A 25876-nucleotide genomic window follows, 5' to 3' on the forward strand; every position below is an offset into this window, starting at 1 on the left:
AAATAACTTGATCTTACTTACAAATATCGTAGACGTGATTCGCTCTAGTTTCCTAGTTCATTAATTTAACATATTACTTCAGTTCAATCGAACGTCGCAACATATCGTTACTATCGTTCATCCCTTACGATTGCCCATCTGGCCATCTCTTTCACGAAGGGTTTTCTCTATTCTCCCGACATCAGCTGTTGCGATTGGAGTGTTGACTTTGTTTGTAAATAAGATGAACTACAACGCCAAGCGAGTAATGCGCCAGAACTCGGTTTGCGTGGGGTCCAACGACATGGCAGCGTCGCCGATAATGATTGGACCTGCCCCGCCCTCGGCGCCCAGCACGCCGCAACTGCAGACCACCGAGGACATCAAGCCGCTGCATGTGCAGCAGCGCCAGGTGATCCTGCTGCAAAGTGGAACCATACCGACGAATCCCTCGCCGCAGCAGGTCAACCTAGCTGGACAGAATATAGCCGGCGGCGCCAGCGGCAGCAACGCTGCCAACGTCCTGATTCCGGATGATGCACCTGTCTCACTGCTGACAGAGATTGCGGATATCATGCGTAGCTTTGGCGACAGCGACCAGCCCAGAACAGGAAGTGTAAAGTTGGTTGAACAGATCCTGCAGCAGCAGCTGCGCGGCATCTTCAATGAGGCTTCGCTGGTGGCCATGCGGCGGAAGCAGAATCCCTGCCCTTCGCAGGCGGACTTTGAGTTTCTGATGCGCAACCATCCGGTGAAGATAGCGCGAATGCGAAAGCACCTTAAAGATATGCGCATACTCAAAAGGTTCCTTAGTATACGCACGGGAAGGCCGCAGGACTTCATGGACGACTTAGAGCAGCAGGAGGAGGACGAGGAGCTGGCAATCGATGTGCACGAGCTACACGACGAGGACCGCATGCGAAGATTATTCCGCGCAGATCGTATCTCGCAGATCCTTACGGGTCAGCAGTACCTGGAGTTCAATGAGGCGCGCAAGACTTCCTTCTACTGCCGTCATGGGGAGAAGATCAAGAACAAGTTCCGCCGCTTTCTGGACCTGCCCGCTGACCTTCGCATCCCCACGCCCACAATGAACATTCTGGCCTATTTGGCCCATGAGACCATTGCCGCCATTGTCGACTATTCCATCCTGACGCGCCTGAACTCGGACAACCGTGCGACCGAGCCCTACAGCCGAGTGACCTCTGCCGGCGGCAGTCCGGCTATGATGCACGTCTGTCCGGAAGTCACCCAGGGTCGCGGCATGGAGGTGGTGAAGCCAATCAGTGTCCCGGAGATCCACGAGGCCATGCGCCGTTTCCGGCAAATGAGCAGCCGGAAGATTGGGCGGTATCGCAACTCTTGCGACATCGATTTCCGGCGCAGTTTTCTAGCTATTTAAGTTTTTCACTTTACTCACACATAAGTAGACTGTACTATTCATTTATATTAATCCAACTTTTCATTATTAATCCGCCGTACATATAAATTATACAAATTATAAAATAAAGCTGGCTCGTAATTGGCTCGTTAAAAATGTTTAATCCAGAGAGGTCGAAAACTACTAGGCATATTCATTATTTAATTTTGCCGGTGGCATATATCCTGGCTTTTGAGGCTGCGACTAAAAGACAGAAAAACGCACTCCAATTACCCAACAGTGAATTTTCCTCTCATGGAGCCGATAAATTGAAGCGGTAAACGAAGTTGAAACTGGCACCGACAGATAAATAAAAGCGCAATAAAGAAATTTGCCGACAGGCGCACTCACACGTGTGGCACAGAGACGGGCCAAGGAGAAGGACCAGCAAGGATGCCGCAGGAGTGCGAAGCTGCAGCAAGAGGCATTAAGAGAAGCAACTCGCGAACGCACTTAATAATCAACTTCCTGTTGTGCATATAAATGTGTGTGGCATGCATAGCGACGAAGGATAAAGGGTGAGGTTCGTACTGCAGTAATGGTTGGGGTTGCAGTGCCCCTTTACCAGTGAATTGAAAAGGATTAAGAATAATTGTTCAATATCAAATGAATCATTTATTAATTTGCAATTATGGTTATGCATTTCATAGTCTTTTCCAAAAACCATTTGAAAATACTTTAAAAAGCCCTTTCTAATTCGTATTATTGGTTTGTTTATCTGGTGACATGAGGTCCAAATCTGATGTACCTTTAAAGCAAGGTGTTGTCTTGCTATTTTCTTCAGTGAGATACCATAGTATCATCGGATCTGACTAAACGCTTAATGTTGATTGCTCTCTGCCGCAGATGTAAATCCCTCGGCCCATCATTCTTAATCGATTGCTCATACGCCTAACGAGCGGCAGAACCAAGTCGAAGGCTCCTCGATGGCCAGTTAATGAAAACAAGCTGGCTGTGACGAAATTAAGCCAACAACTTGTTTCTTTCCTGCGTCGTCCTTGGGATTTTTTTCCTTGACCCCGTACTGCCTTCCCCACTTCTCCACTCTCACTGTTAATGTTTCCAAATTTGCATTTCATGCGGCTCTTCGCATCGTTCCCATCGTTTCCATCGTCCCCGTCGTCCCCATCAGGACCATCATCATCAGCTCCGTGGAGCTCGTCGTCGTCATTTCTTCGTATTGTCAAGTCACGTAGCCAATTTCCAGGCGGCGTAAAGTCAATATGCCCCAATCCCTTGTAGCGGAGTCGCCTTTAATATCTCTTAAAGGAGAGGCGCTACATAATATATGCAAATATATTATACCTTATAGTCATTAGGTTGTATTTTTAGAATAATTTCATAACCAGGATTATTATTCCTTCGAAAGCTTCTTGTTCAAATGATCTTAGGTCTTTCTATACATTTGAATAAAATAAAATTAGCTTTTTGTATGGCTTTGGTATGCTAAGGTTTTATTTATTCAATCAATGACAAAATGTTTAGTTATTATTATTATTTATATATTTGCATGCGCACTATGTACAAAGAACAACAAAACTATCAGTATGGAAGTTACAAAATATGCAAAATATAGAACAAATTGAGTAATTTTTAAGAACATGTAGGATGAGATGCTAATAAAGTAAAACTCTTAAATTCTCTAATTAACATTAGATTGTCTGCATTTGGTAAACATGAATTTACTCTGGCCAAGCAATTGGATATTTTTGAAAATCCGTTGAGCTAAACTTTTTTAATTACTTTCTCTTTTTCGAAAAGCTGCTGACGTCAGCCGGAGGCAATTTCTCCGGATTCCCAGCCTTTGGGACCATTGACAGTTGTCTAGGCATAAACCATTAGAACCTAGCAAAAAAATAAAAGGAAACCAAAACAAAAACAGTCCTACTGAGGAGCATATTACACGGCCTTTTAATTTGAAACCGTCTTGAAATGTGTTGACACAAGTACTCAGGCTAAATACGCTGGAGCCGGTCTTATTCAAAATGAATGAGATTAAACGCCTCCAACGGAAAGATCCCGCCAACGCCATCGCCATCTCATAGTCATCGCCACCACTCCGTCCACCTATCTGTCCTATGAGCACAGCCCAAGGGCATTCTCATCTCATTGTCATTGGTGGCACAGCATTCATGGTCATGCTACTCCACCCCCGAGTGCGATTGACACTGCCACCGAGTGCGTTTGGTGGCCCAGGTGGGAGCAGATGGGTGGCAGGTGGGCTGAGGTGAGCGCACATAGAAAACTGTCTTTATTTAATTAGTTAAGTGGCAGGGGCAATTATATGTATATATGTATTATATGATCACAATGCTTGACCTACTTACTCAACGGCGATTTCAACTTCTTCAAAGCAGCCACATATTTGCATCTTGAATTCGGAACGCAAGGATGTGTGATGAAAACAAGTTATGCATATAAGAATTAAGAGTTCTAATTGAAAGTCGAAACGTAAGTATGTTGAAAATCTAAGAATCTTAATCTAAATCTACATATCTTAAAGTCAGCAAAATATTTCAGCTTAAAGTATACTCTTAAATTTAATGGGGTCTAATTAGGCAAATTATTTTTGCAATTATATATGTATTTAACAATAATATAAAAATGATAACAAGTTTTTTAAATTTCTAAATAAAATTTCGTAACAATAAATATTTAATTAAATGTAATTAACTTTATTTAAAATGAATAAACTAATAAGTCTTCGATGTCTCAACCATTCAAGTTTTCGATTCTAAACACTGGGAACAGTTCTGGCAGTTCCAAGCGGTTAACAGTGAACGGAAATGAGGAACAGTCATGCGCTATCCGCAGTGGGAACAGCATGCAACAGTTTGTCGACCCGAAAATCCCCTCAAATGTACCATTTTGGGAATGGAAATGAAGGGATAGAAACGTAATTCTACCGAGTCCTCGGTTGCAAAAGCGCAATTCGAAACGAACCATTCCCATTCGAAGGATGCTGGTTACATCATAAGACACAGGGTAAGACGAGACCGGAGGATTTGCGCAGGGAAAGGAAAGGAGGACCTCAACTTGCGAGAATGTTACTTTTGAAAGACCAAACATTACCAAGTGTCAAAAAAAAATATAAAGTTCCTTATTTGCCAAATAAATATGTGTTTAATGGGAAACATACATGGGGTAAACATATTATGCTTATACTTAATGCAGCATGAAATATTATATATACAAATATTTGACCACAATATTTGCTATCATTGCTTACATTACTCGCCGCATCGTTAAAAACAAACAGAAGCATACATTTCAATGATTACAAAGAATGCATTTTATTGAAAATATAAATTTAGAAATTTGAATAACATGAGGCTCCAGTTTACAAACACATGTTGAGTGAAATTTTAATGTAAAGCGAAATGATTAAAACCAATTTAGAAATTTATTTGATGTAAACGTTATCAATGTAGCTTGTTTGGAAATTCAATTCCATTTTTTGTGATTTTTTGCTATTGCTTATCCTTTTATTATTGATTACCCACCCTTTGACATCAGATAAATTACATGGCAAGTGTTTAAGTGTCTTTCAAATGGGAAAAGTAATGACAAAAACGGGAAACTTTTTCTACGGGCTGAGCAGAAATAAAAGTGAGCCACAACCTTTGCCCCCAAAAAGTTGGTTGCACTTTTGTTTGAATTTTCTTGGCTCTTTCATGCTCCCGTGGCCGCGAAAGTATTTTTTTTTTCGCTTTTTTTCCCATCACAATGGCCTCTGTGTGACTTTTGTGAGGGGCGTTGTGTGGTTGAGTGGGTGGGTTGTGGGTGGGTTGTGGGTGGTTGAGGATTACCCCGTTCTCCTTCGTCGGCAGATGCTTTAAAACTTTTGATGCTTCTCATACATATGCTACATGTGTACTTTTAAGAGGCTCGGGGCAAACTTTCCACTGTCTACGAAATTCTACGGTAGAAGGCGGAAGGCAGAAGGTAGAAGGGTTCGCCCGACGACGAGGAGGTGGCGCAGGATCTGCGGTCGAGGTCGTCCTTGGGGGTTGAACCTGACTGTCAAAGTTATAATGTGTGGCTGCCTAATTTGCTGTGAAAACTGATTTGCACATAATCAAAAAGGTTGTCTCCCCCGAAGCTCACAATTGAGGTTAAGGCTGTCACATAGACTTGTTATTAACCATCATTAAATTGTTTAATTATTCTCTCTGGTCGCATCTCTGCTGGCGTTTGTCATGGATTTATAATGACAGCCTAAAGTTTACAAAAGCCGCATGACTTTGCATAATATCCATTTAATTAACAATTATTTTAAGTGAGTTCATTCAATCAACGGTTCAAATAATTGGCACTGCACAAAGCCACCTTTGCTTTGGACTTGTCGGTTCGTTGACATCTTCGAGTGCAATTTAAAATGCTGTAAATCAATTAAGGAGTCAATTTTAAGTTGCGGATTAGCTCGATGTTGTTTGTTAGGGATTAGTTTAATTACATTTAACACCCGAGTTAAACCTCCTAAAACTAGTCACCGTATTTCAAGTGTTCATTAGTTTAAAGCAAGTCATAAATAAAACAGAAACGAATTTATTTGTATTATTGGTGTGATGTAAATTGAGTCTTGCTAAATTGGAACCTTATGCTCAAGTGCGCACATAAGCCCTCAGTGGCTGGATAAATGTAATTCAAATTCAATCAAGTCTTAAATTCAAATTCACCGATTGTTCGCTTGTTCGATTGGCACAATATGCGATCTGAATTTATACTGCGCAGCTTTGCCGATGAATTATGCAGCATTTATGGCAAACAGAGAATAACTTGAACGAAAATTAGTACAAATCCGAAGTCCCACAAAAACGTAAGCTTTAAAAACAGCGCGGCTGACCCCTGAATGTGTATTGAGGTCAAACCGTGGGCGGAATAAATCAGCAATGGCTGAGTATCATAAATTTCGAAACTGTTGCCAAGGAATCGCTGGTTATTGACCAGGCCATAATATTAATATTTTCCATATCGCCTTTAATGCCATGTTTGAGTTCTTGAAAAGTGAGTTTCGCAGCACAATGGCCTGCTGCGGATTGCAGCTGGCGCAAGGGCATTGAAATAAATCAAGAGGGCGGGTCCTGGCGCTCTGGCGTCCTGGTGTCCACGAGCCCTTGTGACTCCCTAGACCGAGAATAAAAATCAGCGTCGAGATGCAGGCCACATCTTTAGAGATGAAGGGGTTTGGTTGTGCGGTCTCTGATGGCGTTGGCTTATGGGGCGTATGAGCAACCCCAACATGCGAGTCCAACTCGGTGCGAGTCTCAATCAAACAAAGAGCCGTTGTTGTGCAGCTTGCTTAAATGGCCAAAGTATGAGGGATCAGGCTCTCGTGATTGTCCAGGCTCGGTTAGCAGCTTTTTCCATCCTACGCTCCTTTCAACTCATATACAAACAATGCCAATGCCATAGGAGGGCCAGGCTGGCTTAATGAGTGTAAGCCACAAAATCAACGAGTTAAATCGTGTAAAGAATGAAGTTGAACCCGGAAAGCAGGCTGCACTACACCAGCCGAAATCACGTTTGGATTCTATAAATATGCATTTTGTTAAATATGGTAATTTTGTAAAAACAGATAAATAACAGGTTCATATCAGATAGCTAGATACATGAAATAAATTAAGACCCTAAGCCCTAAATTTAAAATTTTTTTCGATAGTCTGTGCTTCAATTACGAATCCCTAGCCCTTTGGTTACCACATTTTTTTGCTCCCTCAGCGAGCAAATAAATTCCTTCATTATTTTTGTTTAATTTAGCAAACAAGTTCTGCTTTTCTGGCAGAAAGCAATCAAGTTGTAGACAAAACCATAGTCAAACAATGTGGTTTCAGCCACGGGATATTCTTCCAGTGCAACGCAAAGCCAGCTGCATTTCGTCCTGTATCCGTGCTGCACATTTATCAAATTCTAATATGCCTGCCCAGGCATTCGACCCACCAAGGACCCGACCTCCAAAACCGCCAGCTGTCGACGCTCTGTGAAATGGATATGTGCCTTCCTGCTTACGAATGCCACATGGCGGAGGAAGTGGAGCCACACTGGACATTGGACTTTGGACTTTGGTCAGAGCCACAAAGTATGCAGCAGGAGATCTAGAACATTGCTTCATCAATTTCAGCTCAGTTTGGTTCCAAACAATGTGGCAATGTTTCAAAGCAAACCCAAAGGGACAAATCAATGTGGGTAAATAATTTGTGAACGAGCCTCAATCAATGGCCTTTCGATTGATTCGATAAATAAATTTCGTAGACAAGCGGCTGCAAATTGAATTCTAATTTGACTTAAGATGTTGCAAATATTGCACTCGATTGGATTGCTTGCCCTTCAACGTTTTACGTTTAATTATCGCAAACACACACACGCACACCTTTTAAATTGTTTGGTTATATTAAAAGCTCCAAAGGGTTGACACGACCAGAAACAGAAGCCTCAACTCGTTTGCGGTCTGCGGCTGGTGATTTACGACGACAGTCTGTCATAATGTCGCAGTGGCCTTTGTTAATGCACCCAAATCGAATCGCATCCAGTCGAATTGAATCGAATGGAGTGGAGTCGAATCAGATGGCGTTGCTCTGAAATTGGCAGTGGGGCAGGAAAGAAAATCAATTTGTCAATAGCAATCAATGCGTTTTTAAAGCACTAAAGCGCATTGCAAAGCTGTTAAACTTTTAATTCCGATTGGATGGCGGGATAGCGGGATGGGAGCAACAAATAAATCAAAGTCACCCGGGGGTCGCCGTCCCTATTTATTTTTTATTTTCCCTTTTTTTTACTTTTCCCCTCTGGGTCGGCAGCTGCACCGAATGAATTAAAAGTGCCGACCAACAAACATACAAACAAACAATCCAACGAATGGCCAAACAAACATTCAGTATAGTAAAAGTTTTCAATTTTGCTACAGTTGCGGCCGTGATTTAAGTGCCACGCCTGCTGTGACACACCAGTTCGGAATATATACGATTCGAAATTCGAGTTCCATATCCCCAATCCGCAAATAAATTCATTAAATATATATAAAGAAAAAAAATACAAATGCCGTTGCGACGGCGGCGGAAAATGGCATATAAATTTCAACTGGCAGCCATAATTTGAGCAATCATTTAGACATAACGTATACACAAGTGCAGTTTGTCTAAATTGCTTGCTACAATTTCGATTTGAGTGTGCATTCAATTGAAATTAAATTCAATTGTCTTTTTATGGCCAATCCCATGCACTCCGACACTCACTCACTCAGCTCGAAACTTCCACCTCTATCCTTCGTTACAGCCACCCATCCGTGAGATAAACAATACCCCATGCATTTTTAAAAATTGCTTGTATTTGAGATTAACGACATCCGCCGTATTTATAGGCAAAATGTTGATACGCTGCCAGGAACAACACTTGGCCAGCCACTTCTCCGGGGTCATTCCGGCCAAATGTAGGGGCATGCATGTTTCGGGTCCGTATCCCGATCCCGATCCCGCTTATCCACAGTGGGCTCGGGGGCGAAAAAAAACTGATTTTCAATTATAAGTTGATCGGGATATGAGAAACTGTTCATTTATATATTCTTGGATTCAATATTTGAATGTTTATTCCATCCAAGGCAATAGAAAATATTGTGTTCTTAAATTATATAGCTATATAAATATTCGTATAATCAATGCTTGCACAGTCATGAAGTAAAAGCTTTAGTGAGTAAAATACTTTAATATCTCACAAGTCGAAATATTTATAAACATTTTAGCCGTTTTCAGAGCCACTGTGGCAACGTCTGAATATTTATTTGTTTTTGTGTTTCGTGCAGCGCGGCAACATAAAAAAGGAAACCGAAAAGGACTAAAGGCGAACCGGGAAAAAGAGAACAAATCGGGGCGGAACACATTTCATAAATCTTATCCGCGATTGAGCACAGCTCCGGCAGCCTTCGAATTTGTTTTCGATTTTTTGGCCAGCGCTCCCTCGCCGCTTATTTTGTGGCCGATTTGTTTTTCGCCGATTGCCGCTCGACGTGCCGCTCCATCGCTTTGGGTGATGTCGATGGCGATGTCGATATCGATGGCGACCTGGCGGACTCCGGACTCCGCTAGGACTCCGGCGGCTGGCATTCCGGGATGGTGGCGGTTTGGAGCAGCTTCTGGTGCTTGTAGGGACCGAAACGTGTGCGTGGGTCGGTGGTCCGGCCGAAGGAGATGAACGCCTTGGGCTGCTTGGCTGGCTTGCAGGCGTCCTTTTGGCGGGGTGGCGGGGTCTCCACATCTGCAGGAGGAGGCGGTGGCGGAGGTTTCTCTTCGGCTTTCTTCTTTTTTGTGGGAACGCAATTCCTGCTGCCCGACCAACGACGTATTCCATCGCAGAGCATTTTCAGGGCACACAGCATGGCAATCACTGTGGAAACCATCACCATGATTAGTATGATCAGCTGGTAGAGGGTCCACGTGACCGGATTGCCTTCGTCCTCATACCATTCCCGATCTGCTCTAGCCGTCACCTGGCGGGCAACCTCTTTGCGCAGCTTGTGGCAGTCGTAGGCGGACATTAGATCGACTCGGGGCTTGAAAGGAGTGGGCAGCTCGTCCGACCACCACTTGTCCCAGAGATCCGCCTCCTCCACACCGGGCAGCAGGTGGGCGCAGTGGGCACAGACCTCGTTCATCCACTCCTGGCATTCCTTACTCTCCAGGTTCAATCTGCACGCTGGATTCATTCTTATTACTCGAATACATTCGAAATGTACATATATTTATATCTTTACAAATCATTTTTTCCCAAGCTTGCTGTTCTTACTTTAATAAAGATTTATATTAATCAATGCAAGGTTTTAGTCGAAAGCAGAGGAATTTCTGTAAATGTAAATTTTAATTGAAATATAACCAAGGTAAACTAATTTTTTCAATAACTGGTCATTGCGGACTTTCAGTTTCGGACTGATTTTTTCGATTGCGCTTAATAAGTTTAGACCACTTGATCCTGTATTTTCTTTTTGGAGTGCAGAAGGATAGTGGTGATCCAGCCAAAGGCTGACTGGTAGAAAGAGATTCGGTAGCTCCTTGTGATGATTCGAACTCCGTTCCTATGCCTGTAGATGCGGAAACAGGCGACCTTCGGTTCAAATCCATTAGATGACAGTAGTTAGCCCTTAAAATACCCTGCTTGGAAGCGCTGTAGTTCAGGGGATTACCATCCCAGTTCGCCACTTCATCAAAGCAACGAACTTTGTGGCTTTTGTATCTCGGAGTTGAACCTCCTGAAACTCGGCTTTCATCCTTGCTGTTTTTCCTAACCTGCTCGGGTTGCGAAAAGAGGCAGCTTCTCGAAATTAACCAGATCCAGAACCCGATCAGGAACAGCAAAAAGGTCAGCATGAGGCACAGGATCATGGGACTAACCTCGAACTCATCCTGACCCTCGGATTCCAGCTCACGCTTCAGTTGCATGCATTCCTGGGATGTGATCAGTTTACGTTCCGGTAGCTTGTGGATGCCCTCTTCTGACTTCCATTTGGGCTCAGGGCCATCGGATGCTTCTTTAAGGATTGACATTTTAACAAATTAATGTACTTTATGTATTGGGGAGTTGAAAAATTGGTGGGTTTCACAATGAAATAAAATTCATGACGCGTTAATTCTGTTGAAGTTTTTGATTAGCCCTGAAAAATCCTCTTCACTTGAAGGATATATTTATCCATTTATACAGTTTAATATAACAGCTTCGTGAATCGCAATCTTAAAAGTAATAATTTTTGTCGGCCTTTGGCACTTTTGGATCCTTTTCTGGAGGTGGAGGAGAAGTGTCCTTGGGCGGCGGAATGGGACGTTCCGGAATGGGCGGTAGAGTCGGATGTGGAGGAATGGGAGGCAGCTTCGGGTGGGACGGCACCGGAGGCAGTGAGGGAGGATCAGGACGCGGGGGAATGGGAATGGAGGAGGGCTTAGTAGCAGGAGAACTGGAACGGGGTGGTGGCTTGGTCAGAAGTGGATAGGGTTCGACTGCATCATCTGTGCGATTGGATCTAGGCGACGACAGACCACTTTCCGGTCGGACTCGTCGACTGCTAGATGGTTGTTCGCCATCATTGGCAGCGCGCGAGGGTCTGAAGAATGGAGGCCACAGCCAAGAACGCGGCGGTTTGGCTTCGTCCGGGTTCTCCTTGGTTTTAGGTGTGCCATCTGCTTGGGCATCTTTAAGGAAATCCGGGGGAGAGTCATTGATATAAACTTTTGGTGAAAATAAATGTAAATAATCATATTCGTCATCACTATCCCTCCTGTCATCATCAACTTGTGGTGTTTCCGACGAGTCCTTTCCATCCATAAACGGTTCCATAATTTCCAAAGGGACAGGGAAAAGCACATTAATCCGATGTTCCTTTGCTATAGAGCCGAGAATCTGCAGATGCCTTAGCTAAGTTGGACAGAAAGAGTCAAGACTGTGATTTTTGAAAACTTGATTAGTTTTAGCGATTACTTGTAGGGTAATTTGGTTATCCGACATCACATCAGAGCATTCTTTCAAAGCCTTCGAGGCTTTGGCTTCTCCTTCGGCCAAAATGATCTTGGCCCTGGCCTCCCTTGTCGCCTCCGCTTCGGTGGCCAATGATCGCGCCAGACTGCTTGGCAAAGCTATCTCCATCCTGCGGAAGGGGTACCAGAAAGTAGAGATCACTCAAATGTCAAGGATTATCTTACATGTCCACTCGTTCCACGCGCACGCCCCATTGTTCTGTGATCTTTGCGACTGCCAGCTGGATTTCCCGTGAAAGCTGCTGCCTGGATGCCAGAAGTTCGTGGAGTTTCTTCGAACTCACAATGTTGCGCAGGGTGACCTGGGAGATCCTTTCGGTGGCATCCTTGGCGTCGTCCACCTTGATGATCGAGTTGATTGGATGGTAGATGCAGTAGAACACGACGGCGTTGACCGTGATCGTCACCGAGTCGTTGGTGAGCATCTCCTGGGGATGCACACTAACTACATCGGTGCGAATGTCTACGGTATTAAACGAATCGATGCAGGGCAGCTGAAAAACTAGACCTGGTCCCAAGCAACTCCTGAAAATATAAGTATTGTTATACTCTATAGATTATACTTTTAAGTGGGGAACAGGTTTACCTAATACGACCCAATCGGAATACCACAAGTCTATGGTACTCATAGGCTATACTGAAACAAAAACACAGCGAAAAAGGAAGGAAAATTACCACAAAAATCCATGAAACGATCACTGCTATTTTTTCGAAAATGTAATTGTTGTTATCTATGAGGATAATAAATTCAGAAAATGTTAGTTATTAAGGTCCCTCAATTCTTACCATCTTCTGGGCTGGGTTCCACATTAGCTTGCTTCTCAAACTGGACTTCATATCGCTCACTCATTACAAGAAATTTTTGTACGACAATTAAGGTAGATAGATTTCATTGAATGTTATTTCAAATGTATGTTATTTTGGGTATTTATTAAACACCCCAATCCACTTATTGCCGTGCACTTTCCCAGGGTTAAATCATTTCCAATTTAATCATTTGCATATTGCGCTCGCAGGGGTAACTGAACAAACTACAATTTTTTATGAAATTTTTGAAATTACGTTTCCCCCTCGAATGGAAAACTTTGTTTTCGGCAGCAAAAACGGAAGCAGGCAAAAATTCTCAGGATGGTGAGTTACAAATAAAAATTGTCCACAAAATAAAATAGAAGGCAGAAACTTTATCGCAGAGAGAAGCTGGCAAAAGTTCACAGGGCAAAAGGAGGAAAACTTTTGTTTTCTCGCCTTCTTTGCTCTATGTTCATTTTTTTTTCATTTTCATGAAGCGACAAACAAATGGAAACTGACTGACCAGGCTTTAATACTGCAGAATGGTTTGGGGAGCGGGGTAATAACTTCGAAATGACTTTTGTTGCTTCCTTGTGGCAGTCTGGAAGTTGCCACTCTTTTTTATACAACTCTTATATATATTTTTGTTTCTGCCTTTCCGTGACCACATGTGCCAGGCTGAAAGAAAGTTTTCCTTCTCTCACCAGATTCATGGCCCAAACGCCATCATAAAGTAATTTATGTGATTTGCCCATTCTTCTGGTGACCCTGGTCCGGCGGCTATCCAGATCCACACCTCCTGCCACAATGTATCTGATTGCAAGTGCAGCGACATATGGTCAAGTCCGAGTCCGAGTCCGAGTTTGAGTTCGAGCTCGAGTCCAGCCAATTATCCTGGCGCGTCACATAGAAAATTACTCTATTATATTTTGCTCTGATGATGGATAAAGTTATTAGTCCCCAAGGGGGCGAGTGTGTGGCTTGTGGGTGTGGGTGAGGGTGAGGGTGTGTGTTCTGCGATGAACTGCGAAACAAAGAGCAAATGAATGTCCTGACCCGCTCTGATAAACTAATCCGTCATTGTCAGATGTCAGTTGTCGGTACGGGAAATGGGGCTTCCTCGCATGGAGCATACGTACGAGCGAACTGCGGAGGAAAACAATACGGGATACGGGAATCCACCTGTTGCCTGATGGAAGGTGGCAAATTAATGGCTTTTCAGTGCAGTCTCAGATACCGATGCAATTGCCTCAATCATCGCCGATAAGTGTGTTGGCGTGTGAATGGAGCTCGGATGGGTTGAACGATGCATGCGAAAAGGTATTTATCAGTGGCACGGTTTTTATGTAGCACCACTGTCAGCCAGTTGCGATTTAAGTACAAACGGGTGTGCAGCTTAATGCAGGAAAACGAAGTCTACACTTTCGTATTCAATTGGGAGGTATTATTTTTGCTAAAACTACTGAACCCCTTATGACGAAAAGTGTGCGTTTTAACTTAAAGCAAAAATGACTTAGTTCAGTTTATACTTAGCTTCAAGCCTTTGCATACCTAGCCTAGCATCAACAAAATTTTAAGTAATTTTATTTAGCCTATTTTTTTTTCTTTCGCGGCACCAAATAAATTGTTGGAGTAAACCATGCGGGACAAGCCAGCACCAGTGGGGGCCTCATGGTACACCAATCTGTCCGACTTCCAGGTGCAGGCCGTCGAGGCACTGGCCTTCTCCATCCGCGATGACCACGCCGAAGGAACCGTGTACCGCACCCAGTTCTGTCTCAGTCGCTTGGGAGTCACTCCCATGGTGAAGACGCGAATGCTGCGTAAGCTAATCGGGATTTGTCGCGGCAGCGACTTGGCCTTCCTCTACTTCCTGCTGGAGGCGTGCTATAAGGGCGCAGGAGCTGTCTACAGCGAACAGATTCTGATGTCGGCCATCACCTACTTGGATCTGGAGATGACCATGAGGGAATTGGACAAGATCCTGCCGCCGGGAGTGGAACGGCTGAATAAGAAAGAGTCTATTGCTCCTGCAGTGGAATATCGCTCCATCTCGATTCCAACGCCTTCATCGACCAGACGGTCATCGGATCCCCAAAAAGTCCGCTCCCCCTACTTCACCTCGTTGCCCAAACCGAAGATTCCCAAGGGTGGCGACAAGTTCACTGCCAAGCGACCCTGCCACGTTGTCTCCTTTCCATTTTGGCCCGCCGGCGAGAGGCCCAACTACAAGGTGAACGAGGAGAACCGCTGGTTCGCCGCGTACAGGTTTCAACCGGTAAAGCGGATGCTCTTCAAGATGGTGGGCGACATCATGACCGACTACTGGGCAAAGATAGAGGGCGCTCAGCCGGCGGAGAACGAGGATATGCCCATATGCGAGTTCCACAAGGAGGCACGGCGTCAGGAGCAGCTGGTGAAGGATGCAGCTGTGGTCAAGGCACATAAACAGTGTTTGGCTCTCGTGGATATCACTTCACGCCAGGATGCCCTCCTTAGGAAGCGTATTGTGGCTCAGTTGGAAAGGGATATTGAGGAGTTCACGCTGCGATGGAAACGACTTCGTGAGCGCCACCACACGGACGTCATGTTGGTGGAGGATCACGATCAGATCTGTTCGGTGGGCAAGGTGCCAACGGCTGTGCAGGAGATCAAGGTGAAGTACCTGTCCCAGGAGGCGGACATCGGGCGTCTGAGTGCCAAGCCCACCTTGGGTGTCCATGTGATTACCGGCAGGGGCAACGTGAGTCGGCTGAGCAAAGTGCGGGTCTCGGATCCCGATGATGAAATCACATGCCCCACGCTGCCCGAGGAGGGGAAGCTTTCCAAATGTCCACCCTCTATACTAGGTCACATCAAACGTCCGCGCAAGGTGTCCATCACGCAATCGAAATTCGGCGAAGAAAAGCAATCCACCTGCAAGAAATCTTCGAAGCCAGGACGCTTTTTCGTGGGTCCTCAGCAGCACGGTCCCTTCGTGTTCAACTACCATGCAATTGCACCGCAGGATCAGAGTCCAGTTCCCAGGGATGTGATGCGTGCGCAGGCCATCCGCTCCCTAAAGGAGCAGAGCTGCCCCTCCAGCGAGGATGGCTACAACGGACGGATCAATCCCCGAGACCAGCTGGTGGCGGCCATCGTTGAGTGCGCCCAAAACATGTGGTTTGGTTCCTTGGAGGCTCACCAACGGCGCCAGTCAGCTGGCCAATCCGAGAACCCAATCACTTTTCAAGAGCCAGCCAAGAATGAGCCGGAGCAAATCTGCAAAACACAGGAGGCCATGGATTGGACAAAGAACATAAAAAAGTTTGACCCCAACAACCAACATCTAATGGAGCGCCTGCTGCGGGATGGATTATCCGTACTGAGAAAGGATCCGCGCTGCGTCTTTGCCGCTTTTCCCGACTCGCACAAGTCCTTTGTGATGCTCGAGTGGATTAAGCGTCGGTATGGGAAAACCTATTGCCACGAGGAGATTGTCGATCAGATTGAAAAGGGACTGACCACCTTTATGAAAGTGGAGAACCAACTGAACGAAGCACCCAGTGCAAAGCGCGAAGGCTTCTCGGCAAAGGACACCTTCGATGACTTTAAACGTCTGCAGGCGCTGGCCAATAAAATAAAAGCCGAGTACCGAATGCCGTTCAACGACAAGATCCTGAACCTGACAAGGATATGCTGGAGTGCACTGAGTCCCCACTTGGCCAGAAGTTCCTCCATGCTCAAAACCTTCTTCGCCTATCTGCCAGTTCGTTACGCTGACATGCTGAAATAGGATGAGGATCATAGTTCGGATAGGAAATTATTTGTTGCTAAATTGTTTGTTGTTAAATTATTTGTAGTGTCCAGTTTGAATGTATATTGATGCATGTAATATATTCGGATTTGTTTAAGCCGACGGATTGATGGTGTTTTTATTCGTATGTACTCGTATCAAAGACATTATTATAATGTCTTTGCTCGTATATAGTAAGTAGTAGTTATTTTAAAGGCAAGAAGTAACTTGCTTACAAATTTTAGATAATTGTGTAAAAATAAACAGGCCCCACTTTCACCTAAGAAAACTATTCAAACTAGACGTATCCAATATAAATGAGAAAATTTAATTAATGACCGGCATACAAATAAGTGGATAGCGTGCCGTGGCATGGCATGTTCTGCGGAATCTTCGCAAAATTCATTGAAATTACCAAGCGTGAAATGAGCAGCTGTCACAGCGGCACAAAGGACATCCTGAACGAGGCGACTTGAGTCGACTCCTGACCGACATGCAAAGCCCACGATGAAGGCGGAGAAGAGAGATTCCGATATTCACACTCGCCAATTCTGGTTTCTCGTTTATTTCCGGGAATTAACGTTTTTTTTTGATTATGTATTGGAATCTGCCACAAGTTGCTGCCAAAGTGACGGAATTTCTTATTTTAAAAACCTTAACTAAAGAGTGAGCAATGATGAAAATCACTATGACGGATTTTGCATTTACCAAATTGTTTTGTTTGTTTTTGTTTTGTGGCTACATCAGTATATTCAGTAAAAGTTGTTGAATGGGACCCTCTAGAAAGAATCAATTGTCTAAGAGCCCCCGAAGAACCCACTACATGTAAAACTCTTTAGAGGTATGGTAAAAATTTTGGAATAGAAAACCGGAACGACCCCCTTTTGCTTTGACACAACGAAGTGGAGTCGAAAGCATCCTGAGATCTAGACAGAAGGCGAATGGCAATTTGAAATTTCATTAAATTTGTCTCAATGCAGCAGACACTTTTTCCCACTTTCGGTTTCTTTTTTTTGGAATCCATTGTTCGGCGCTGCAAATGAATGGTGCGAAAGGAGAAATTTGCCATGGAAATCAGCACAGATGACTGGGCAACGATGGTGTTCGGTGGAAATTGTGGAAGGTCCCAAGAAACCTAGAAAAGGACATTCAATGAGCGTGCAGCATTTGTGGCCACCAATGTTTCGACTGAATTCAATATTGCCCTAACTGTTTTCGCTAGCCGCTTAAGCCATAAATTAATGTTGCCGAGAAACGGAGCTGTTAATTCCCACAATCAGCCAGTAGCATTGTTGGCACCGGTATAAATCTGGACCAGCGATAATTCCACGTCAGCACACGAGCATACGTATTCCTTTAGCCGGAAATGTCCGGACGGCGACTTCAAGGAGCCAAAAGCAACAAGCGTCTAAAAGATAAAATCCCTTTTTTTTTCATCCGTTTCTCGTGCGGATTTGTGCGCTTACTAAAGTGCAGGAAAGTCCAAATGCCGTGGCATCAGCAGCAGGGTGGGGGCATCGAGACATCGGTGGGCTGGGAAATACGTAAATTTTCCAAGCGGGTAAAAATGTGAAAATGTGTTGGTATTAACAATGCCAAAGCTGAGCTTAGATAAAACGGCAAGGCAAAGAGAATAAGAACGACCGAAGAAAAGTGGAAAGACGGAAGAGAGTGGCGCAGGATAAGGATGTGCAGGTGACCAGTAAGTCGGTCTGCTTAGGCCATCTAATACCACCAGCTGCACCTGGATGTGGCTGTAGAAGCATTCACTTAGCCTATGGATGCTTTCAATCACTATGTGTGTGTGGGAGTTCAGTTAAAATAAACAAATAGCAAGCACTCCAAGACAAATCTTTATAACAGTGTTATTAGCTTCACCTCATTCAATTTTTCCTTTAACTTTAGTTGTGGCTTACACTTTACTATTTGAATTTATTTACTACTTTGAATTTTATCCTTGACAAATGTTACAATTTTGAAGCATATAAAATATAGAAATTGGTATAGGGTTAAGTAAGTATTCAATGAATTCGATATACTACGATCTAGACTGCTTTCCCAGAACTTCCACTAGCACACTGAGCCGATTTTCCGCTACTTACGTTTCTTATCCCTTTGTGTAAGTAACGCTGTGACGCCGTAAGTCCTGAGTTCTTAGAAAGCTCTTGTTGAACATTGAGCCGCACATGTTTGGCAAAATGTTTGTCCTTGTCAGCAAAATCCTGGCCTTGACTTAATTTATGCTCGGCAAAAGGTTGATGATATGCATAAACATGTGTTGGGTGCTCAACTGAGGCGTATAAATGTCTTGCTAATGACACTCATCCAAACACACATCCATCCATTCACACACGCACAAAAACACCCACAAAAGAAGGGCCAATTGTTATTTAAATTGCGTGTTGACTTTGCTTAAAAGTCAAACATTCGGCAACTCCAAATTCCGGGAAACACCAGAGGAACTGGCTAAAAGAAGCGGCTAAAGATGGAAATTATGCGATACGGAAACGAATCTGGGGTATTCACATAAACGAGCGGGGGCCCAATAGACAATCGACATGGAAAACTCAGCCAGAAACCCACTAACGAGCACATTTAGCCTGTATTTTTTCCACCGCTTTCAACATTTTTTTTCGGCCTTATGAGTGTGATCCTGTTTCGCGTATTCCCATTCATGTCTTCCACTTCATTCATTCTTAAGCTCCAGGGCGCTCCAATTTTCGGCTTTCGGTGCTCCTGCGGTACTGCGGTCACACACTCCAAGTGCAGTTTCAGCTGCATGTGACTGGGACGATGGGTGGCCAAAAATGGTGGTGCCTGGTGGCTGGTGGCCAGTGGATATGAGGTCAACGACCCTTATACCCTGGCTGAGAGCTATCTCTATTTGTTTTGGAGTGGAGAGTGTTCTCGTGTTTATATACAGATAAAAGGTAAACTTGGAAACACAGTCCTTGACTTTAAAGAGAAACTGAATTTCTCTGATTTTTCACACTTTGAAAGACTTGTATTATATCTTTTCATATTTAGGAACATTTCCTATTGATTTTTTTTAATTGCAGAAAGTTTGGGTGAAAACTGCTTAAGTAGAAAGGTGTCATAGGAGGAAATTTTGTAAAGAGTCTTTATACTTAATTGTAAACTTGAACTTATAGCTTCTTAACAGTTTGCCTATTACATTCAATTCAATTCTATTTAATATTTTTTAAAATATTATAGGGATCGCAAAGTGCACCGGAACGTCGGCTTCAATAGGAATGCCTAACCATATCCTGCCCATCTGCTTATTTTGGCCTAGTTATTACCATCCGCTATTGCTGTTGACTCTAACTTCATTTGGGACTCGTATTCATTAGAACGTGGCCAGACTGAGGGCAAAACCAGAGAGGCCCACCAGCCACCAAAAACCGGGGCTGAACCAGTCAATTTGTTGGCTTAAAGCTGGCGCAGCTCACTGAAAAACAAACATCAAGTATTCAACTAATGGTGCTCTAATTATTTCGTTATTCAGCCTCCCCAAAAAAAGTGCGCAATGAAATCGGCAATTGTTTTTTTCTTAATTAGATTTTTCAGAGCGAAATCGTTAAATCGCTTTTCATGTTAATTTGGAAATTCCCCCAAAAACGGACACCCACCCCCCACGCAAGGCCGCAGAAAACCGTCGATGGGAATAAAATAAACCAATTTCCTATCGTCGCATTGCCGAAGGCTTCCGGTTGGGCGGGCGGATCCGGAACCGAATCCGGCGTTGACCGCAGACGCGGATGTGTGTGTCGAAATTTGGCATGAAAATGAAAATGGAAACGAAACGAAAACGAAAACTTTTCCACCACACCCACCCCCTGTGGGTCCACCCGCTGTAGAGGCCCTTGCCTACCACAACCGAAAGTTGTGTAAATGTGGGTATTTGAGCCCGGGAAAGCATAAATATCGGCATAGTCCAAATGTCACGCTTCCGCACCCCGAAACTCGAAACTCGAAACCCCAAACCCGAAAACCAAGCTGGCAAATTGAAATAGAAACAATTTTCGAGCGGTTTTTTGGCCGCTGCATTTCCACACGCGCATTTGTCGCTGCACGTTTTAACCCAATTTTGGGTGCTCGCCCAGCCACGTGGCTTTTAATTGAGCTCCCACCGTCAGTCACATCTAATTATAATTGCCCGCGATGGGAGCCGGCAAAATTGGGCAGCCCCATCATCCGGGAATCTTTTCGCGGGGCAACGCTGAGTTGGCCAAGTTAATATTTCAATGCTATCGTGCCAGTCATCGTCACGTTCACGCCGCCAGGTGTATTCATCGGAGAAGCCTTCTCGCCATCCAGTCTTCTTCTTCCGGCCACTTTTCCAACTTTGCACAGTGCTTTGGGTTTTCCGCGTCACAAAGGGTGCTGGCAAGAAGCCCGCCAAACGGCTTTTGTTACTAAAATTAGGAGCTCTTCTTGTTGGGTTCATTTTTCCATGTCAGATTTTGACACTTTTAGCGCGGCACCTCTGGCCTACGGTACAGTGCGTTTCAAAGTTTTAACAGCAATAGGGAAATACTTAATAACTTCGAGAGCGATATGTCGGCAGGACACTTCATATAGAATAAGTTTTCAATAACGCTGCTACTTTTAAAGTTGGAAAAGTTTAGAATGAATAACCTGCGATAGCAAAAGAAGTTTCCATTAATAAATTATTCCAAGTACTCTACTCTCATTTGATATTTTACACTGTTTGGCGTATTGTCCACCTAATTTGGTATCTGCTAATTAGTGCCATTTTTCAAATGAACACCAGAATCGCGAATATTCTTATGGCACCAAAGCCGCCGGTTACATCTTTGCCCAATATGTATTTCCATTAGCTTCCGATCCCTCATCTCACATGCTGAACATTTTCCCCTGCTGTCACCGACGAGTTCCCTGGGAAAATGTGGCTTGCTTATAAGCAGAGTAATGTGCACTTTTGGTGTTTTTGTGGGTCGACAGTGAATGGGTTGCATTTGAGCTCTTCTAGCTGGAAAAAAGGGAAATTTATGAGCTCTTGCGGGTTATGTGCAATTCAACACCCTCTTATTTGCTCGAATTTTCCACACTTGCATGGCAAAAATAAATGGGAATATTCATAGGGGTATATCCGGAGTCTTCCTGGGTCAAATATTTTATTTCGTAGTGTTAGCTTTGAATGAAACATCATACACACCACAAGTAACGAAATATTTTTTGTATACTAAAATCTATTATTAAATTCGGCGTTATGAACGAGCAGAATGACAAGAAAGATGCGGCATCTAATGGGGGGATGAGTAAACCTGACCAAACGAAGGAATTTAGACGACCTTCAGCTGATGGTGGTGCTAAGCCTCCGCCAAGTCGATACATTCAAACCTGTATGAGCAATTAAGCCAAATCTACCGGTTCTTTTCTAATAAGCCTGCCTATTTTCCAGCTGAGGACGTTAAGGATTCCACGTCCGAGACGGTTCTAGTGATAATTTGCTGGTTCCTTGTGATCTTAATGTTCCCCCTTTCCATACTGGTTTGCCTAACCACAGTTCCCGAGTACTCTAGAATGATTATACTTCGGCTAGGTCGTCTTAGGTGGACTTTTCCGTCGTTTACCAGCTTCTGATGTCTAATACGACCTCTATCTCACCCAGGAAAGGTCTTCGAGGTCCGGGCTTGGTGTTTATCCTTCCGTGCATCGATGAAATTCACCAAGTAGATATGCGCACCGATGTGGCCAATGTTCGCCCGCAGGATGTGCTTACAAAGGACTCGGTGACGATTACCGTAAATGCCGTCGTGTACTATTCCATTTACAGTCCCATCGACTCGATTATCCAAGTGGACGATGCAAAACAGGCCACCGAGCTGATTTCCCAGGTCACGCTGCGTAATGTGGTGGGAACAAAAACGCTCAATGTCCTCTTGACCTCCAGGCAGCAACTCTCCAAGGAAATCCAGCAGGCAGTGTCAGGAATCACATATCGCTGGGGAGTTCGCGTTGAGCGGGTGGATGTGTATGCAAATGCTATCTTACAAAAATCAATTAGTTAATATATGTATCAAAAATAGAATGGACATCACATTGCCAACTAGTCTCGAAAGATCCTTGGCCAGCGAGGCTGAAGCTGTGAGGGAAGCGCGTGCCAAGATTATTCTGGCCGAAGGTGAGCTTAAGGCTTCAAAGGCGCTGAAGGAGGCCTCCGATGTGATGTCAGAGAACAAGATTACACTTCAGGTAAGAGTAAGGGCTCTAGCTTCTGAAATTAATACACTCTTTTTTATTTTCTGGTTTAGCTGAGGCATCTGCAGATCCTGTCATCGATCGCCTCGGAGCGAAGAGTTAGGATAATTTACCCTATTCCCCTGGAGATTATGGAACCCTTTATGACTGGCAAGGAAGGGCAGAAAAAAGACGGTGATGGTGGAAGTGGTGGTGGCAAGGAAACTAAGAAGGACGATGATGCCGGAGGTAGCACGGAAACCCGAAAGGAAGGTGGTGGTCCTGTTCGTTTCACTGACGGAAGTAGTGGAGGAATTTTGTCCAAATTTATCTTTGCTGGTAAGGACGAGAAGCAACAGACTTCTACAGCTGGTGACAAATCAAGTGACCCAAATGAACCCTGCTTCTCAAAGAGTGTCTTGGACGGAACTGGTGAAGTCCTAGCATTAAATCAAAAAACCCACGAAGGCCAAGAAGAAAGGATAGATGAAGGAAATCGGAGACCCACATGTATATAAAACACCGTTTGCTAAAGAAAGTTTAATGTGATATTGATTATCATATTTTCTAGACGTCGCCTATGAAATGGAATCTGTCAAACGAAGTCCTGCGAGTATGGCCTATAATTTAAAATTTTCTACACTCAAATAATTTAATAGATTAAGTAGTCACAGCTAATGCTGGCATGTGCTTAATTATTTGAATGTTACTATTAAAGCTTTCTGCACCATAAGATATACTTGTATTAACGCTTTTTATTATTCTTGTTTTTAGAATTTGCCGATGACGTTGACACTGCCGAGGCGAATCAGAAGCGCACTGCTCCACGGCGACCAGGCGAGTGATATGAAATACGAAGTGATTTGTGGTCCCACCTCCTCTAACCACCTCCTGTTTCGAAATTTCTTCTCCAACAGGAGGGCTGGCGTTTATGGACCTGCAATCTTATCGGGACTTCCTGCAAACTCGTTGGTAATCAGCCGGCGGGCTGGCAGCCTCCTGACAGCCTCCTGGCAGCAGGACAATGGGAAGGCCAAGCGTGAAATGAGCAACAGTCACGTCAGCCAATGGCACCACAAACTTGATTGAAGGGCATTATCCCTGCTCCCCTTTCCACCGGAGCGACATTGACACTGCCATTGAATGGCCTCCAAGCGGTTTTTTTGGGACACGATAAAAAATAGCCGAACACTGGGTATTTTTCACTCGCGGTGAGAATGAATCTCGGGTGGCAATTTATCTCTGTTAATAAATTGAGAGTTTTCGAGTCCATACTTCAATGTGGGATAAAATACAGTTAAGCCTCTATCCCGACAATATTATTAAAGGCCTTAGGTCTTTCATCTTCAACTATAAACTAAACCATGAATCTTGAAATGACAATTCTATTCTGCTACTTTCCAAGTTCTTTGCATTTCTTACTGTCATAAATCTGAAATTATCAAGCGAACCAATTATCTCGCAATTATCTCAGACAGCAAAAAATATACTCAAAAGTCACTCAACAATTTCGGAGTAACATTATAAATTGGCCCAACTTTGCGCATTATTTAATTTGGACAAGGCAAAAAGTTGCCACAAAGTGGGCTGTGGGCGTGGTAGGATGTTAATGCACTTTCTGTATGTGTGGGCACGAATTTCGAGCGTGTGTGTGTGCATCGTAACGTAGCCACAAAAGTTCTTCAGCTAATGTGCAAGAAATTGCAAAGAAATCAAAGGAAATGTGAGCTTGACAACAATAGCTACAACCTACCAAAGTGTCAGAAGCTAAAAAGATTAAGAACTGCAGATCTAAACTATTACATTTTACCATTTTTTTTAATAAAATGTATGTTATATGATGTATAAGTAATATTTTGTAGGAGAACGCTTTTCACAACCACTGCTAAACCCTTAAGCTTGGATCTATAGTAGAAGATTAAAAATTAATTAGATCCTTCATTGGGTTAATAGTATTTTCACTTGTGGAAATAGCAAAGGTTATAGAATGATTTCTATAGCTGAGCTCCCACGAGCGCAGAAAAGTATGCTATAAACAGAGAGTGCGGAAAGTTTTACCTCGAGGCATTTGACTCTGGAGTTTTGACTGGCTTTTTAGCATTTAATGGCACATCGTTTGGGCTTCTTTTGTCGGAAGTGAGTTTTTGGCAGTGCTTTGTCGCTGTTTGCGCCTGTGCCTGTGTGTGTTTGCATTCTCATTTGTTTTTGCGTGGCTGTGTGGCAGACGAGCGTGCGTAAGTTTGGCTGCGTGCTCATTGCCCTGTGCGTGTTCGAGCACACACTCTCACACTCACACTCACAGGTGGATCCTTCCGCACTCATCCTTCTTTGTGTGAACGTGTTTATCCAGCTGGAATACCTGGCAGCATGAGTGTGTGCCTGCGGAGAACGGAGCTTTGAGTTTTGCGACAGGAGGTAGGAGCAGCAGCTGCAGCTGCGGTGGCTCTTTCTCACCCACTGCAGCTGCTCGTTGCAGGTAGCAATGCAAATTCAAATTTGATTTATGCAAATGGCACATGCAGCAGTAGCAACAGCAGCAGCAGCACCAGCAGCAGAAAGTGGCGCTCAGATGCCGGGAACCCATGTTTGCACTTGCCACTCTCGCCAAGTGGCCAACAGCCAAATAAGCAATCTACCACATGAAAATGTGTGGATTACAAAGTCCCTGTTCCCCCCGGAACGTAGATTCTTTAATTTACGTTTAAACAAAACGCTGACAAATGCCGACTATGCCATTGGCTTTGATTTGTTTTCGCCTTCCTTCTTCGGGCGTGCACTTGACATTTGCTCATTTCAGTTGACCATCTCCTGTGCCTTCCTAACCCGTTGCAGCACTTAAAAAATTAATTTGGTTTTTGCTAGCCAAAGAGAGGAAATGAAATACCTATTTATGCAAATCTTTAATGCTTCTTATCAGAAATAGTATATGGGTTAATATATTCTAGAATCCATATCTTGTTTTAGGTTCAATGGAGTATCCTGGAGTAAACTAGTTTATGGACTTTGGATAGCAGATACTAAAGTAAAGTAAAGTAGAGTTGGCTTTTGTGAGTGTACCACCACTGGCCTGCAATCATCCGGACTGGCTCCGGTTGACATATGTGGCACTGTGACCGTATATGTTCTGCCATCTGTTAACCCGGAGACGGGCCCATGAACGAGAAGGGGGTAAAGGGGCTAAAAGGAAGCGGGGCG

At 44.0% G+C, this 25876-nt stretch overlaps 6 protein-coding genes and 1 long non-coding RNA gene across 12 annotated transcripts; 3 read left to right on the top strand and 4 right to left on the bottom strand.

The window, feature by feature from the left end:
* Positions 1-151: 151 nt before the first annotated feature.
* LOC6536749 (transcription initiation protein SPT3 homolog) lies at positions 152-1543 on the top strand. Its single transcript, XM_002097285.4, has one exon. The coding sequence runs from the start codon at positions 224-226 to the stop codon at positions 1379-1381; it is 1158 nt and encodes a 385-aa protein (XP_002097321.1). The 5' UTR covers positions 152-223; the 3' UTR covers positions 1382-1543.
* A 7534-nt stretch (positions 1544-9077) lies between these two features.
* LOC6536750 lies at positions 9078-10161 on the bottom strand. Of its 2 annotated transcripts, XM_015192446.2 has the most exons (2): positions 9853-10161; positions 9078-9775 (listed from the first exon to the last, which is right to left on the bottom strand). In XM_015192446.2, the coding sequence occupies exons 1-2, from the start codon at positions 10092-10094 to the stop codon at positions 9283-9285; spliced, it is 735 nt and encodes a 244-aa protein (XP_015047932.1). In that variant the 5' UTR covers positions 10095-10161; the 3' UTR covers positions 9078-9282. The 2 variants fall into 2 exon arrangements, with proteins under 2 accessions (XP_015047932.1, XP_002097322.1); XM_002097286.4 differs by having other exon boundaries at positions 9397-10161.
* Positions 10162-10929, bottom strand: LOC6536751. The gene has a single exon (XM_002097287.4). The coding sequence runs from the start codon at positions 10927-10929 to the stop codon at positions 10291-10293; it is 639 nt and encodes a 212-aa protein (XP_002097323.1). The 3' UTR covers positions 10162-10290.
* A 133-nt stretch (positions 10930-11062) lies between these two features.
* LOC6536752 (band 7 protein AGAP004871) lies at positions 11063-13108 on the bottom strand. The gene is made up of 5 exons (XM_002097288.4): positions 12697-13108; positions 12497-12641; positions 12076-12435; positions 11855-12020; positions 11063-11791 (listed from the first exon to the last, which is right to left on the bottom strand). Exons 1-5 carry the CDS (start codon positions 12758-12760, stop codon positions 11114-11116), a joined length of 1413 nt encoding a protein of 470 aa, XP_002097324.1. The 5' UTR covers positions 12761-13108; the 3' UTR covers positions 11063-11113.
* A 1101-nt stretch (positions 13109-14209) lies between these two features.
* On the top strand, positions 14210-16597 carry LOC6536753. The gene has a single exon (XM_002097289.3). The coding sequence runs from the start codon at positions 14339-14341 to the stop codon at positions 16472-16474; it is 2136 nt and encodes a 711-aa protein (XP_002097325.1). The 5' UTR covers positions 14210-14338; the 3' UTR covers positions 16475-16597.
* Positions 16598-16773: 176 nt separating this feature from the next.
* Positions 16774-18545, bottom strand: LOC120321821. The gene is made up of 2 exons (XR_005561544.1): positions 17183-18545; positions 16774-17094 (listed from the first exon to the last, which is right to left on the bottom strand). It is a non-coding gene; the product is annotated as an uncharacterized LOC120321821 (long non-coding RNA).
* A 3087-nt stretch (positions 18546-21632) lies between these two features.
* On the top strand, positions 21633-23955 carry LOC6536754 (band 7 protein AGAP004871). Of its 5 annotated transcripts, XM_039375887.2 has the most exons (9): positions 21645-21661; positions 21723-21843; positions 21903-22053; positions 22113-22475; positions 22531-22696; positions 22756-23191; positions 23253-23294; positions 23456-23518; positions 23599-23955. In XM_039375887.2, the coding sequence occupies exons 2-9, from the start codon at positions 21756-21758 to the stop codon at positions 23655-23657; spliced, it is 1368 nt and encodes a 455-aa protein (XP_039231821.1). In that variant the 5' UTR covers positions 21645-21661; positions 21723-21755; the 3' UTR covers positions 23658-23955. The 5 variants fall into 5 exon arrangements, 4 of the variants coding, with proteins under 4 accessions (XP_002097326.3, XP_015047933.1, XP_039231821.1 ...); XM_002097290.4 differs by having other exon boundaries at positions 21633-21843; XR_001453976.2 differs by lacking the exons at positions 23456-23518; positions 23599-23955 and having other exon boundaries at positions 21633-21843; positions 22756-23020; positions 23095-23191.
* The last annotated feature ends 1921 nt before the right edge of the window (positions 23956-25876 follow it).

Source organism: Drosophila yakuba, chromosome 3R (assembly GCF_016746365.2).
Source record: "Drosophila yakuba strain Tai18E2 chromosome 3R, Prin_Dyak_Tai18E2_2.1, whole genome shotgun sequence".
NCBI classification, from domain to species: domain Eukaryota; kingdom Metazoa; phylum Arthropoda; class Insecta; order Diptera; family Drosophilidae; genus Drosophila; species Drosophila yakuba.